This window comes from Littorina saxatilis, linkage group LG1, assembly GCF_037325665.1.
Source record: "Littorina saxatilis isolate snail1 linkage group LG1, US_GU_Lsax_2.0, whole genome shotgun sequence".
Lineage (NCBI taxonomy): Eukaryota > Metazoa > Mollusca > Gastropoda > Littorinimorpha > Littorinidae > Littorina > Littorina saxatilis.
The window spans coordinates 40598169-40610088 of record NC_090245.1 but is presented as its reverse complement, the minus strand read 5'-3'; the positions used below and the strand labels follow the sequence as shown (position 1 = coordinate 40610088).

General features: G+C 44.9%; 1 protein-coding gene across 1 annotated transcript in view; it reads right to left on the bottom strand.

The window, feature by feature from the left end:
- Positions 1–266: 266 nt before the first annotated feature.
- LOC138969456 (zinc finger protein 236-like) overlaps positions 267–11920 on the bottom strand; it is a 34271-nt gene continuing 22617 nt past the window's right edge. The window contains exons 21-26 of the mRNA XM_070342248.1: positions 7216–7676; positions 6327–6563; positions 5429–5644; positions 4768–5019; positions 3493–3685; positions 267–2727 (exon numbers count right to left, since the gene is read on the bottom strand). Of these exons, the coding sequence (XP_070198349.1) occupies positions 2393–2727; positions 3493–3685; positions 4768–5019; positions 5429–5644; positions 6327–6563; positions 7216–7676 (1694 nt within the window). The 3' untranslated portion in view covers positions 267–2392. The remainder of the gene's footprint in view (positions 2728–3492; positions 3686–4767; positions 5020–5428; positions 5645–6326; positions 6564–7215; positions 7677–11920) is intronic.

The window sequence follows — 11920 nt, the reverse complement described above, 5'->3', positions numbered from 1 at the left end:
GTCGCATGTCACCTTTGCATGATTTTCATATTTTTACATTTTCCTAACGAGTTTTTTATGCTCTATCCAGTGGTGAAAACCGTTTTAGAAAAGAGCGAAAAATGTTTGAGTTACAAGCCTGTGACTAAGGTGACCCTCACACTGTTACCAGACACTCTCCGGACTTATATCAAGCCTAGCGCAGAACCGCGCGAGGTGACATGCGACTCATTTCGTGGTGGAGGGTCGCAAATCTACTTTCAGAATTGGCAAACAAGTCGGACAACATATTTTCATGTCTTTATTTGGACTGAAATTGCTTTCAAAATGCATTGCAACATCAACAGATTCAAGTTTTTTTAGCAAATATGGATCAGCCATTCGAACACACTTTAATAAATAAACATTTAAATCAATCGAACTATACAAAGAAAAAAACTGTTTGGATATTAAAAGTAGCTCAGTCAATCACAGTGTAATGTATGACACCAGAGATATCAACTGCTCTGTAGATGTTAGTTGATTGCACTGGGTTTTTTTGTGTGTGTATTTTTTAGCTTGCTAATAAATAGCATTGAAACCTTGAAAGTGACTAGTGCTGCTTTTATTTCCTGAGTTGTGGAAACTGAGTGAAAAAAGGGAGACAAAACCAGACAGAAATACAATACAGCAGGATGTAGATGTGCATTAAATCAAAACTTAAACAAGGAACAAATGAACAAAATAAAGAAAAAAGAAATGAATACTGTAGCTGAACTTGCTTATCGAAAGCAATAACTAGAACAGAACTCCTAAAAAAAATTGCCAACTCTGCAAAAGTGAAACTGAAAAATAGGCCTGAACTTTAGCACAACGACATAAACAATCAATACTCAAACTATTTAAAGTGAACATTCCTTTTTATTATTGTTCCTTCTGTTTCACATCCCACCCTAACCCGAACACATTGTATAATCGATCCAACATGGACAACAAGTTAAAAGTAAATCTAACTTTTAAACCGCTGTCATGCAAACACAATAATCAAAAACAACCAACCTTAAAATAAATATCTTTAGAAACAATCTGAAAATCTTGTGAAAAATAACACTTAAAAGCTGCAGGCAGTGTTGAACCAAAAAAACTGACCTTTCTTCTAACTTGTTAGGAACAATATTTTCATGCATTTTGTATGTTCACTAAAATATCTTTCTTTCCATAACCCATAAAAATGCATGAGACAAGAGTTACGCATTGTTAAAAGCTGCCATGAACAAAAATGGAAACATATTTGTTACAATCATACATACATCTTTCAAGCATGCACAGTTTTCATTCTACCATTACATTAACAGTACATACAACTGCACAAGAACAGATTCAGATTTACAGTTTTAAAGGCAAATAATCATAAACAAACACTGAGATCCAAAATCAGTGATTCATTGAAAACAGCCTGTTTTCAATTAGGCAATGCCCAACACAACATTAGAGCTCATGTGATATAGCAGGTTCTGCAAACTCTGTTGCAGTTTTTTACCAGGTTTTATAATGCACAGAAAATAACACACACACACACACACACACACACACAGTGGCATGAATACACGGATGTACAAAGATTCAAACACCCGCACTTGTAAAGTCACAGTGTGTACATACAAAACATCACCCAATCACAAAGCAATGTACATGTCTACATGTGCACATTTGTCCACTTGATAAAACACTCGTACACGAACACGCATCCTTGAGCAATTTATGGATATGTGGTTTTGTTAATACAACAGTTGCCAATTTCCTGAGGAAAACACATTCTATCACAACCTCCACTTTTCCTTAATCAAAAAGAAATGTGTACATGTAATTACAACCCTTATACAAGACAGTTCACATAGACTGAAAACATTGACAAACACACAAAACATTTTTTTATCAATCACCATACAGGTACGGGATAATTATCATAGTATACCAACCTCTCTCTCTTATCATACTTCTCTCTCACACTTGCAAATCCCTTCACTCTTACAGTCTGTGCTCAATTCAACTCAACTGCTATTTGTACCTAAAATTAAAATGGCATTTAACAATGTTGTTCTCATTCAAGATTCAGACCTCCTTTCCACAGAACCCATACAACCTCAAAACTGTCACATTTTGTAAAAACGTTAGCTGTTTACTTGCCAGTCTTTTTCTAAGGTCTCAATTTTCAACCATGCACACATCCCCTACCCCCACACACAACCTCAGTGTTGTCACTTTTCATTCAATCATTGGCGACAGTTTGTCTTTTTTAAGGTCTTGACTCTGTTCCAACCAATGTCTGTGTCCCACACACAATATTGGTGTCATTTTTAAACACTAGGTGGTCACTGCAAGTCTTTCTTTGTTTCTTAATGCTCCTCCGACCGTGTTCCAACCATGCATGGTATCACAGAAGAATGGTCACGTCGTTGAGATACAAGTCCCCCTCCACACCCGCTTCCCCCCCAGCGCTCGTTCCTGCCGCCATTTCCATGCCTGGCTGCACAGCGCTGCTGTCAACGGTCGTCATGGCAGCGTAACCTTTCAAATTCATGGACTGCACCATGTCTGCGTGGTGGGCGCGCTTGATGTGTGTCTTGAGGTTGCCGCGTTGCGTGAAAGCTGCATCGCAGTAGGAGCATGAATGTGGCTTTTCCCCACTGTGTTTCTTCAGGTGAACGTTCAGTGCGTTCTTCTGATTGAAGGCTTTGCTGCAGATACCGCACTTAAAAGGCCTCTCCCCTACAACACAGCAAGACCAAAACATTTTACAGCAAACTTAAACTATAAAATAAGGGAAAACGAATAAGAGCCTCTCCCCTAAAATACAGCAAGAACAAAATGTTAACAGCAAATTCAAACAAAGCAATAAAGGAAAACGAATACGATCATTGGCCATCTACTAAGCTGCAAACGTGATACGAGAGCCTCTGAAAAAGAACTCTAGCTGCAAGAAAAGAGGCTGTTTCTTCAGACATGACTTTATTCATAATGAGATTAGGCTGACCTCCAATAGTATCAGCGTTTTGCAAAGTTTTGTTCAATGTCAGAAGAACCACAGTGGAACCCTATTTTAAGATTCCCACTCCCGCCTCTCCCACGCTCAGTTTTGCAGTTCATAATGTCTGTAAATCTACCTCCATGTTAGACTCTCTTTATATCAGTCCTGATTTTCTCCCTTTTGCGAGGCAGCGTTAAAAGGGTACTACTATACCAGTAATAGAAGATTTTTTTGAAATAACTCCTTGGGGTTTGTAGGTGTTGTGGAAGAGTGACCTTTTCTTGCAAGCTCAGACAAACAAAGCAGGGACCAATCACTAACGAGGGGAGTATCAGAAACATGTGGACCGGAGCACGTGTTTTCAACAGACCCCTCGCTTGTGATTGGTCCTTCTTTTGTTTTGTCAGAGCTTTTGCAAGAAAAGGTCACTCTCCCGCAACCCATGCAAACCCGACAGTTATTTGTGGAATTTGTCTAAGACACACTCCAGCAGAGAGACCACTCACCTGTGTGGATCCTCATGTGTCGCTCCACCTGTGAGGGTTTCTGGAACGTCTTTTCGCACACCGTGCACTTGTGGGGGGCAGCCTTGCTGCGTCTCTTGCCCCCCATGCCCCCCACTCCCCCACAGCTCCCCCCTTGGTGGGCCTGCAGGTGACTGTTCAGCTGGCTGGACTTCGTGAAGTGCTTGAAGCACAGCTGGGGGAAGAAAAATCTTTCTATAACCCCACGTTATATATATCTATATCTATATATGGCTTGTGTGTGTCTGTCTGTCTGTCTGTCTTTCTTCGCGATGCACGGCCAAAGTTCTCGATGGATCTGCTTCAAATTTGGTGGGCATATTCAGGTAGACCCCGGACACAATCTGCTCGATGAAAATTTTCAACACGTGCTCTCAGCGCGCAGCGCTGAACCGATTTTGGTTTTTCTGTACATCCATTCCCAGTAACTCTTCCTTATCTTCTCCAGTGTTTTGCGCGTTTATCTCCCTTCCTTCGTGTGGCGTCAATCGCGTACGGTGCGCCCGGCGAAGCCGGCGTACGGTGCGGTATTGGTGCGCAACTCACCCGGCGAAGCGGGTATTCATCTAGTATATATATATGAGACTGTGCCAAAAGGTCAGGTGTCATGTCTACTGTCCCGAATGACACACGATTGCTGACATTTCACCATTGCCAACAGAATAAACAAATAAGAAATAGGTAGAAAATGAATGTGAAAACTGACTTTAATTGTTGATCAGTATTTTCTATACCACTAACAAATAATCTACTTGCACATAGCTGTTTGGCAAATGTATGTTGCATGGGACACACTGACATGAAAGTGGAAGATGTTTTTCCCTCTAGAGAAACTACATATCAAGTTACACTTTTTGTGCTCTTCCATTCCAGTTGGCAATCAATTGTTAACGCATGTTATTAGAAAAAATAGAACGAAAACAGATTAGATAGAATGAAAAATGTACTGGTGATGTCATTTGGGACATACTGACATGAAAACGTCACCTTTTGGCACAGTCTCTTATATATATATCAACAATGACGTCACTTGATTTACTAGCTTTCATCAATACACAAATAGAAAACAATTCAAAACCCTATTCAGAAGACATAAGCCGTTGAAGAACAAAACTAAAGGTTTTACGGAGCAGATATAGTATAAAAGCTAACTAGCAATGTAGGAGTAGTCAGATTTAACATCGTCAGTTACAGCAAAATGGCCAATAAGGGACATATTTTGTTACCCAAACGTTTGACAAAATGTCAACTCCTCACCCCACACATAAAGTTCTTTTCCTCCCCGTCATCCATCGTCTGATCCATCAGGTCCTCCTCCTCCTCCTCCTCTTCCTCCACCTCTCCCTCCTCCATGCCCTCCAGGGTTACTGCCCCTGCATCCAGAACCTCCGTGGCCTGGAGAGTTTCCTCCTCTTCCTCCTCATTGTCCTCCTCCTCCTCCTCCTCCTCATGGACAAGTTCCGTCTCATCCTCTTCCACCAGAATCACGCTCTGGGAGTTGGCCACCATCTGAAACATGGAGGAAATCAATTTAGTTCATTGTCTGTTCGTATTTTGCTGGAACAAATGTTAAAATATTGAAAATGAAATCTGGAACTAGCCATACCTACCAGTTGATATTTGCCTTGACCGGTTTCTTCCTATATGTACCAGCTTTGATTGCATTTGACATTTCCGTTTGCATTTTCTGTATTAAAAGATACTGATATGGTATTCTGCCTGGCAAGATAAATGTAATGTAAATTTCTTGCCTTTCAACAGTTTTAGGCAACACACACAGACACACTCACACACACTACAAAACATTCAATCAAGCAAGCTTCCAAATATCATCTCACCTGTGCATGGTAAACCAAAGGGGCACCCACACATACACACAAACACATGCATCCACGCAAGCTTCTAAATATCCTCCTACCTGAGCATGGTCAGTCATAGGTGTAGTAGTGACGTATGCCGTGGTTTGCGTAGGAGCGACCTCATGCACCTGTTGCTCTGCCGACACCACAGACGTGTGCACCACTCCATGGTCAAGGTCATTGGGGTTGATCTCTGACATTGACACCATGGGCTGCTGCACGATAATGTTGGGGTTGACCCCCTCGGACATGGAGACAGGTGCTACTTGTAAGGCCTGTGGAGAAGAGGGAAAAACAGAATCAAGTGGGGCTCAAGTTCTCTTGCAAACCTGTATGCATGAAAACAAAAATGGTGTCGGATGCTAACTGACGGGCGGTGTGGCGGGGTGGTAAGACGTCAGCCTCTTAATCGGAAGGTCGAGGGTTCGAATCCCGGCCGCGGCCGCCTGGTGGGTTAAGTGTGGAGATTTTTCCGATCTCCCAGGTCAACTTATGTGCAGACCTGCTAGTGGCTTATCCCCCTTTGTGTGTACACGCAAGCACAAGACCAAGTGCGCATGGAAAAGATCCTGTAATCCATGTCAGAGTTCGGTGGGTTACAGAAACACAAAAATACCCAGTATGCTTCCTCCGAAAGCGGTGTATGGCTGCCTTAATGGCGGATTAAAAACGGTCATACACGTAAAATTCCACTCGTGTAAAAACACGAGTGTACGTGGGAGTTTCAGCCCACGAACGCAGAAGAAGAAGAAGCTAACAGATGATTTTCAGAAAGAACTCTGGCTTATATGGGTTTGTGACACAGTGAATACTCTTGCTTCTGTGAGTCAAACTTTCCCCCGTGACATAATGGGCCAGTGAGGGGTGTGTCATAACACATGGACAAGGAGAACATGTAAAAAGCTTGCCTCACTAAAAGCAAGCGTATTCATTCTTACACAATCCACACATTCTCACCTGTATCATGTTGGGGTCAGCGGCAGATGCTACCTGCTGCGTGGTGATGAGCTGTGGGTTGATGGTGATGTTGATGTTGCCTTGCTGTTGTAACTGCTGCAGTAGGGAGGCGTCGATCTGCACCGTTTGGGACAAGAGGTTGCCCCCCTGCCCTGTCTCGATACCTGCCAGCTGCATACCTTGAGGCAGCGTACCTGTCAGGTGTAGCTGGATACCTTCCACCAGGTTCTGTAGGATCTGTCAACAGGTAATGTTAGGGTCAACTTTTAATGCATTTGTCAGGTATAGCTTGATACATGATTACACAATCATGGGTATCTCATATTTTGATGTCTGGCAGATTTTCTTTTATGTTTGCAATTTAGGGCAGCTGTCAAAGACTAAAACCATTCTATACAATCTTGCCTTAATATTTCTTCAACTAAACATCCTACCATGCCATCTTCTCAGAAACCAAAGAGCAACCAAAAGTAAGTTTTCAATTCTTATTTTCTCATTATTATATGTCTGTGAAGAACACTGTTCATTCACTTAAACAACATTTAGGTGCAAGTTCTTGTTAATGTTCTGTAATGAAATTTATTAAACATTCTGTTTGTTGAACTATCTTGGTGTTTTTGTTCTGTCTCAACAACTCACTAGTCACCCCCATCCTTACCTGAATGGCTTCATCAAATGCCACTAATGCAACCCTAGCGGACCACTTTTTTTCCACAGTTTAATAACGACTAACAACTCATCATTCATCCCCATCCTTAGCAGAGTAGCTCCATCAATGCAACTCTTTTTTTCAAGTTTCAAAATACCCGAGTGGCCCCACCAAATGCCCCCTAGCTTACCTATTTTTCCCACAGTTTCAAAATGATGAACAACTCATCCCCTTCCTTACCTGAGTGGCTCCATCACTGCCCATCTGGTTAGCAATGTTATCAGGCACCGTCAGCTGCATGGGGACTATGTTCTGCGCGGTCAGCAGCGATTGGTCGATATTGAGCACCTGACCCAACCCCATCTGCTGACCGGCCCCCGCCACTTCTCCTGTGTTGAAGACGATCAACGGTTGCTGCTGCTGCTGCTGTTGCTGCTGCTGCTGCTGCGCTTGTTGTTGCTGCTGCTGCTCTAATGCTGCTGCTGCTGCCTGTCGTTTGCTGCCCAGGCCACGTTTGCGCGGGGCGTCAGGCTTGAAGTGAGAGATAACGTGAGACTTGCGGTGGCCGGAGGTTCGGAAGCGCTGCGGACAGATGGGACACTTGAAGGGTTTGGCGCCTGTGTGGAGTCGCATGTGGACCTTGAGGCTTCCCTTGGTGGAGAAGAGGGAGCTGCACACGTGGCAGTGGAACAGCTTCTCCGCTGAAAGGGATCACAACAGTTCACTTTCTTTACCTCCAGTTAGTCACTAGCACACAATATCATGTCAGCATAGTATAAAAAAAAAATATATCATATAATCAGTGAATGCACCCCAAAAAGCACTACTTATTCCCATACACACATCCAGTGAAATACATGCCCACCCTAGCTTTCACACAGTGACACACACACACACACATTGTTACACGACACTTGAGATTGCCACAAGTTCTCAAACGCCGTATAGTTGTGTTCTTTTATTCTACGTCGCCCGTCTTCGCAGCAGCAGAAAACAACTCGTCAAATTGAGTTCGAGGATTTATTCAGCATTCAATACATACAACTGCACAACTAGCAGAACTCAAATAGAAGCTTTTTTAACATTCAAATCGCGCTGGCATATATAGCAAATACTCAATCTCGAGAATATTCCAGACCGAACATGATACAACTACATTATATGCGAACCGCCCATGGACCAGAATGGTGACGTTCTCTGTGACGTACATCAAAAGGTGCCGACGCCCTTAATCCGATCGAACGCCACGAACTCACACTAAAACAGCATGGTAAACAACTTGTTTTGACAGGACTAGAAAGTTCACCTGCATTCTCGTCCAAGCATAAATATTGTGTTTACAAAATATAATATCGGTACTTTCCCACAAAGTACAAATAAGTCAACTACATGCAACACACAAAACCGAACCAAAGTTCAGCAACGGTAGCGTTTCCTAACATTACCCCCAACACCAGAAGAAATTTACCTAATTTCTTTCAATCATTGAAACGCTACCTGTACACATATTATGTATACATAACAGATTGAAATCCAGGTATGTACATTAGTCTGTTGGAGAATGAACACCGTTTTACTCAAATACTCGGCTGAGAAAATCTGCTCCAACATTGTCTGAACCTTTGATCGATTCCACTCGCATATCAAAGTTCTGCAAGTACATCACCCACCTCATGATACGATTATTCACAAACTTCGCAGAGTTCAGGTAGGTGAGGGGTTTGTGATCAGTCTGAAGCACGAATTTCACCCCTTGGAGGTAGAGTTCAAATTTTTTGATTCCCCACACGATGGCTAAACACTCTTTCTCCATGGTCGAGTAGTTCTTCTCGGCTCCTGACAGCTTCTTGCTGGCATAGCTGACCGGAAACGGTTTACCTCCATGCTCTTGCATCACCATGGCGCCGATCCCTTCGTCCGATGCGTCTGTACGCAAGATGAACTCTTTGGCAGTATCAGGAAGGCGTAGCACCGGGTCTCATGACATCAGGTCGCGCACAGTCTGGTATGCCTTCTCCTGAGCTGGTCCCCAGAGTATTCGGTTGGGGCATCCTTTTCGGGTCATGTCCGACAAAGGCGCCGTTATGGCGGCGAAGTTTGGAATGAACTCTCTGTAGTACCCAGCCAATCCAAGGAAGGATCGCACCTGCTTCTTGGTTTCAGGACGTGGCGCATTGAGGATCTTGGTGACGTTTTCCAACAAAAGCCCCTTTTGACCTTCCTTCAGTGAATGACCTATGAAGTCAACGTTGTCGGTCCCCAAAATGCACTTGCTGGGTCTCACGGTCAGATTAGCTTTTGTCAGGCGGGAAAACAGTTCCCTCAAAGTCTCCAGATGCTCCGCAAAGGTCTCCGTGTGGACTAGCAGATCATCCCAGTAGTACACAACATTCTTCATTCCTTTGAGCATTTTTCGCATTCCCCTCTTCAGGGTAGCACCACTGTTCACCATGCCAAAAGGCATCCGCAGGCACTCATACGTTCCGTCTGGAGTTGCAAAGGCGGTCTTTGGTATGTCCTCTTCGCGCACAGGAATCTGCCAATATCCCTTGCTGAGATCGATCTTTGAGAAGATCTTACTGCCGGTTAACTGTCGGAATAGATCAGTTGCCGTCGGCATTGGTTCAGGGTCAAACACGGTGATCTTATTGACTTTCCTAAAGTCAATGCATACCCTGTTTGTACCGTCTTTCTTCTTGACAACAACAACGGGAGATGAGTTAGGGGATGATGACTCACGGATGACCCCCATCTTCAACATGCTGTCGATGTCCTTCTTCAAGGATTCCCGAGCCTGAAACGGGATAGGGTATGGTTTTGAGCAAACAGGAACGTCAGATGTGAGGTGGACTTCATGTTCGACCAAGGACGTAGAGCCTGGAACATCAGAGAACCTATGGGTGAAGTCGCCCATAAAATCATGCAGCTCCTTCTGCTGGTCTTCTGTCAGGTCAGGTCCTAGCTTGACGTCATCCACTCCCTCTTTCTTGTGGAGGTCTCCCAACTCCAGTAGTTCCTCACCGTCGAACTCGTCTAGTTCGGCTGGTTCTTCCACACTTGCTGCGACCTGTACTGCTTCCGGAGGTCTCTCCACATACAGTTTCAGGAGGTTAGCGTGGTAGATCTTGGACTTCTTGCCGACATTCACCTTGTAGTCGTTGATCCCTACCACGGCCTCAACCTCGTATGGGCCTTTCCACTGCATCAGTAGTTTGTTGTGATCAGTGGGAAGCAGTATCAGCACTTTGTTACCTGGTGTAAACTTCCTGTTTACGGCTTTGCGGTCGTAGTAGTGCTTTCCGCTATCCTGAGACTTTCTCAAGTTTTCTCTCGCAATCTCGAGAGTCTCCTCCAGTTTCTCTCGCAACTCGAACACGTACTGGTAACTGTTCTTCACTTCAGGTGTGTCCACATCTTTCGTCCACAATTCCTTTAGTATCTGCATCGGGCCTCTCACGGTCCGCCCGTACATCAGCTCGAACGGGGAGAATCCAGTGGACTCTTGTGGCACCTCCCTGTATGCAAACAGCAAGGCATTGATGTAGCGATGCCACTGCCTTGGCTGCTCACTGCATAGTTTCTTCAGCGTGGACTTCAGCGTCGCATTGAATTTTTCTACCAGCCCATTGCACATCGGGTGATAGGGTGTCGTAGTCAAGTGACGAATGCTCAGCAGCCTGTTGACCTCTTCCATGCATTCAGAGACAAACTGTGTCCCCAGGTCTGTGAGGATCTCTTCAGGAACCCCAATTCTGCTGAAAATGTCCACAAGTGCCTCGGCAACAGTCTCGGTGTCAATTTTCTTCAGAGGCACGGCTTCTGGGTACCTGGTTGCATAGTCTACCAGGGTCAGTACCCAACGATGACCCGCTTCACTTGACGGTTTGATCTCGCCGATGAGGTCAATGGCCACCCTCTTGAAAGGTCGGTCGATCAAAGGCATCTTCTGCAACGGTACTTTCGGGACCCTTCCTCGAGGTATGGTTTTCTGGCAAATATCGCACGATCGGCAGAATCGAGTCACATCTGCATGCAGTCCTGGCCAGTAAAACGCAGCCTGGATTCTGTCCGATGTCTTCTTGACCCCCAGGTGACCTCCCATAATAGAGTCGTGGGCCACCTCCATCACCTGGCGCCTAAGTGGTTGAGGCACCAGAACTTGACGTAATGGCTTCCCACCGTTGACTCTCGCGTGCTGGAACACTCTGTACAGAATCTTGGCCTTCACTTCAAATTGCACAGTGCCTTCGCCCTTAGTCATCTCCTTGACAGGACGACTCCTGTACTTTGTCAAGGTCAAATCAGCTTCCTGTAGTTGAATCAGCTGATCCCTGTCCACGACAGCAGTTGCAGAGCTGTTGGTGACCCTGAGTGGCGTAGTTGTTTTGTCCTTCTTCGCCTGGGCTCTGGTCGTCACAGCGCTTACAACCTGCGGCTGGTCGCGGCGATGCACAGTTGCTCTGTCATCTCGTAACAGTTCGCTGATATCTTCATTCGCGAATGGCAGTGGGTCTTCCTCCTCAGCAGCAGGCTGAGCTGAGCCCATTCTCCATTCGAAATCAGGGTCATCAGGACGTCTCGCACCCCCAATGTTCCCAATTAATAGATCGTACAAGGGCTTCTTCAGGCAGACGGCCTCAACTTCTCCAGTGAAGTATGGAGTATCTATCTGGATCTTTGCCACTGGTGCCTTCACGCATTTGCTGTCAGCCATGAGCGTCCACTTGAAGTCACCAGTGAACTTCTCTGTTGGCACCAGATCCTCTTTGACGATGACCCCATTGCAGCCCGAATCTCTGAGAACAGTCACTTCCTGCTTCTCAACAAATCCCTTCGACACGGGCATGTTCGACACTGACACAGCTGCGCTGGCGACGACAGAGATTGACCTGCCATTGGCGAGTAGAAGCTGGCCATCAGATATACATTCTTCCACGTCCGATGG